Source organism: Amphimedon queenslandica, unplaced genomic scaffold (assembly GCF_000090795.2).
Source record: "Amphimedon queenslandica unplaced genomic scaffold, v1.1 AMPQUscaffold_13237, whole genome shotgun sequence".
Taxonomy (NCBI): domain Eukaryota; kingdom Metazoa; phylum Porifera; class Demospongiae; order Haplosclerida; family Niphatidae; genus Amphimedon; species Amphimedon queenslandica.
Genome location: NW_003546527.1, coordinates 125979 through 129965, shown reverse-complemented (window position 1 = coordinate 129965; position 3987 = coordinate 125979). Strand labels below are relative to the sequence as shown.

The following is a 3987-nucleotide window of genomic DNA, read 5'->3' as shown; positions in this document are numbered from 1 at the left end:
AGCAAATGGTACAAGTTACTTATTATTACCAAAAAAAGCACTGTAAGTTACACATATTTGACTGTAAGATGCAAACTGCAAGTAGTCAACGTTCAGAGATGCGCTACTCTACTTATAATGCTTACTGGTGTTATGCTCCTCCTGGTAAGCAAGAAGGTGCTGATTCAGGATACATGTTTGGTGGTCTATACACCAGTAAAACCCCCAATCCAGTCACCCGTACCACCACTTGTCCACCTTTTTATAATACTCTTCATTTTGGTGAGGATATCAAAGTTTGTGTCAGCACTGATGCTCAAGCAGAAGACTATGCAATACCGTTTGGTGGTTTTCATAGCTGCAAGTCTGGAAATCCACTGGCTATTACACCAGACATGTATAAAAATTTATCAAGCAATCAACTCCAATATTTTGGTTCATCTTTTCCTACAGAGTGCTCTCACCATTACAATCAATTCTTGGTAACAATTGATGAAGGTTGTGTTGTGAACTATTGCTCCCAGTTTCAGGACATCATACAGTTTTCACCAAGGCCTCCACTAGTACCACCATATAAAATGAAGCCACCAATGACAGTCAATAAAACAGAATCGCTGGTTATCTTTGGCCCTTATGGTAAAATATGGGTTAAAGATGATGATGGTAGTTGGTTTGAGTATAAAAATGACAGTGTCAGTGGGCCCGATTATTTCCAATCTTTATTTGTCAAGGAAGATGATATAGTTATACCACCTGAGCTACCACCTAATAATGCCACGGTGAGTGATGATACTACGTCCAGTCCAAGCCACAGCTATTATACTGGTGGTGAGGTAGCTGGAATCGTTATAGGATCATTTTTCTCTACTGCACTGTGCCTTGCATTTATTGCTGCTGTTGGTTGTGGTATTAAGAAGTATAAGAAGAAGCGTATAGCCAGGAAGGAGGCAGTACTCTACTGGGATAAGTGTGAAACTGGAGGGAATGAGACAGCTGTCCTGGTCCAAAAATTGCAAGACCAAGATTAGTTTAGCTTATTGTGTGCTTAAATATTTTTGCTGCTTGCTTGTTTGCTGACATTTTAGTCTAGACTTGCTGCTTAATTTTTATGCTTTTTTGCTTTTTATTAATAGTCTAGCTTATTTTTGCTTGCTAATTTGAATTTTTGCTACCTTCTTTTTTTGTTTTCATTCCTATAAATTTGAACTTCAATAATTAATTACATGATCACTCATAAATAAGATGCCAGGCTCACAAAGCTCAGTGGGGCTAGTTGTTGTTGTTCTTTCTGCTCTGAGAGAGAATGCATAGAAGCACAGGCAACACTGACCATCCCAGTGGGGCCTCTTCACTTCAGACAATGTGGACTCCTGTATATACATAAGAACAGTGAGTTGACACCTCTGTAGGCTCCCATCTCTGGCTTCAACCCTGCCTTTTAGGGAGACAGCGTTGGTTTTGCAATGTCTACCACTACTGGGAGAATAGTGAAGCATTATCTTTCCACTGGTTTCGGTACGCAGTACTGTACTGTTCTCCTGGAGCCGTCAGACGATCAGGTCAGCAACTTTAGTCATGCATAAAACTACTAGTTGAAACTAAATGAGATTGCAATAAAACCATTTGCATTTATTTTTGATTTCATGCATCATGTAGATCTAGATACTCAAATTATTTGCAATGCTCACACTCAATCTACTGCATAATCATTGTGGCTTTTGGTCCTGTCACACGTCCGAGCCGTCAGGTTAATGTTGTCAGTTATGCTTACTGGTGCTACTATCCACCTGGTGAGACAGTCCCTCCTGACTCTGGCTACATGTTTGGTGGTGTTTATTCTGGGAAGCACACTAACGCAGTTACTGGAACTAGCACCTGCCCTCCTTTCTTCTCTCCTCTTCATTTCGGGCAGGACATTCAAGTGTGTGTCAGCAGTGATATTCAGGGTATGTCTTATGCTCTTCCATTCGGCGGTTTCCACAGTTGTAGCTCTGGGAATCCTCTGTCTCTTTCTCCTGCCCAGTATGAAAAGGGTTCCTCATTCCCTCTACAGTGTCCTGAGCGATATAACCAGTTCCTAGTAACTGTTGATGAAGGCTGCATTGTCAACTACTGCTCAAATGTAGACTTTATTCTCAAGTATACCTCCCAGCCCCCAATACTGCCACCTTATAAGATCAGGCCACCAATGACTGTCAATCAGTCCGAGTCCATGATCATTGTTGGTCCTTATGGTACAGTGTGGACCAAAGGTGATGATGGTACATGGTCTAAACACAAAGCTGGTGATATGATCAATGATAATGAGTATATTTGGACATTCACTTCTGAGCCACACAATGTGACTGATGATAATGGAACAGTAATAGGCTCTACTTATGATGGCTCTATGCGTACTCCCAGTTTTACTGGTGCTGAGGTAGCTGGTTTTGTTATAGGATCAGTTTTCTCTACCGCGTTGTGCATTGCATTTATTGCTGCTGTTGGTTGTGGTGTTAAGAAGTATAAGAAGAAGCGTATAGCCAGGAAGGAGGCAGTGCTCTACTTGGATAAGTCTGAAACCGGAGAGAATGAGACAGCTGTCCTGGTCCAAAAGCTGCAAGACTGAAAAACTATTATTATACTGTGTGTTCTACTGTAATTTTTCTGCTTGCTAAATGTGTGTTTTTGCTGCTTTTTAAAGAGTAAATCTATTTGCTGTTTTTCTTAAAGGTGCATGCATGGCACATGCAGTATCAACTGATACTATCCTCACTTTTGTCATTGATAGTAGTCTATATAAGAACTAATGACATTCACAATCACATACGCACCCTCTTTTCTAATCCACCCCTTGTTCCTGCTCATCTTGATTCAATACAGGCTAAAGATGAGGGATTTCATTGCAGCTAGCTTTGTATTGCTTTCCATCTTTCTTATTCATGGGGCATCTTCCTCTTATCCAGTTGGTGATATTCGTAATTGTCCAACTGAGCAGACAGTTAATCCTGGATCACCTCTACTGAGAATGGATGCAATGCCTGGCCTTGGATTTGATAACCTTCGTAATATTGAACTGGGCCAGGTGTACAGTAGGAATTACTCCAGTTGTCAAATCTCTAATGATGGCCGTTACCTCCTGCCTGATAATATCAATTTGATTCCTGTCCTTAAGAGTGAGATTGATACATCTGCAGAGGTTTTCAGCCATTATAATGAATACACGTCTTCATCAAGTCACTCCATTAATGTTGAAGCTAGTGCAAGTTATGGCTGTGCACATGCTAGTGGCAAATTCTCAATGGAGCACCAGGATACAAAAAAGAAAATGGCCAGCTCAAAATCAAGTTCAGTTAGAATTGGAATAAGGCACCATCTTTATTCAGTCCACGTTAATCCTGATAGCCAGTTGCATCCTTCCTTTAAGTCCAGATTGATGGATCTTGCTGCTCACATTCAAAACAATGACACTCAAATGGCTCATTATCTCTCCGATCTAATAGTAAGGGATTACGGGACTCATGTTGTGACGAGTGTTGAAACAGGTGGTGCTCTCTATCAGACTAGCTTTGTTTCGCAAGATGTTATTGAAAATAGTCAATATTTAAAAAGTTCTGTTGAAATTGGTGCTTCAGTTGGAGCAAAATTCATAGCCACTTTCTCCATAAGCACTAACATTGGTTGGTCTAATAGCAATGGTGAAAAAGAAATCAATAGTGACAGTAATCATCATGTTCGTACATCAACTCATGGTGGTCCTCCTTTTAAAATGGAAAATTTCAGCTACACTGACTGGCAAAATGGACTACTGAATAATCTTGTGGCTATCGATCGTCGTGGTCAGCCCCTCTCATTTGCTATGACTACTGCAAATTTACCTGAACTACCTGACATGCTACTAACTAAAACTTCAGATTACATTTATAAATCTATCGAAAGATACTACAAAACAAACACTATAAAAGGATGCACTAAGATGGACTCCAAAAATTTTAACTTTCATGCTAATTTAGAAGACAATTCGTGTGA

General features: G+C 40.2%; 1 protein-coding gene across 1 annotated transcript in view; it reads left to right on the top strand.

Annotated features, from left to right (window-relative positions):
* The first annotated feature begins 1210 nt into the window (after positions 1-1210).
* Positions 1211-3987, top strand: part of LOC100637345 (macrophage-expressed gene 1 protein-like) — a 4282-nt gene continuing 1505 nt past the window's right edge. The window contains exons 1-3 of the mRNA XM_019999787.1: positions 1211-1368; positions 1422-1538; positions 1636-3985. Of these exons, the coding sequence (XP_019855346.1) occupies positions 2768-3985 (1218 nt within the window). The 5' untranslated portion in view covers positions 1211-1368; positions 1422-1538; positions 1636-2767. The remainder of the gene's footprint in view (positions 1369-1421; positions 1539-1635; positions 3986-3987) is intronic.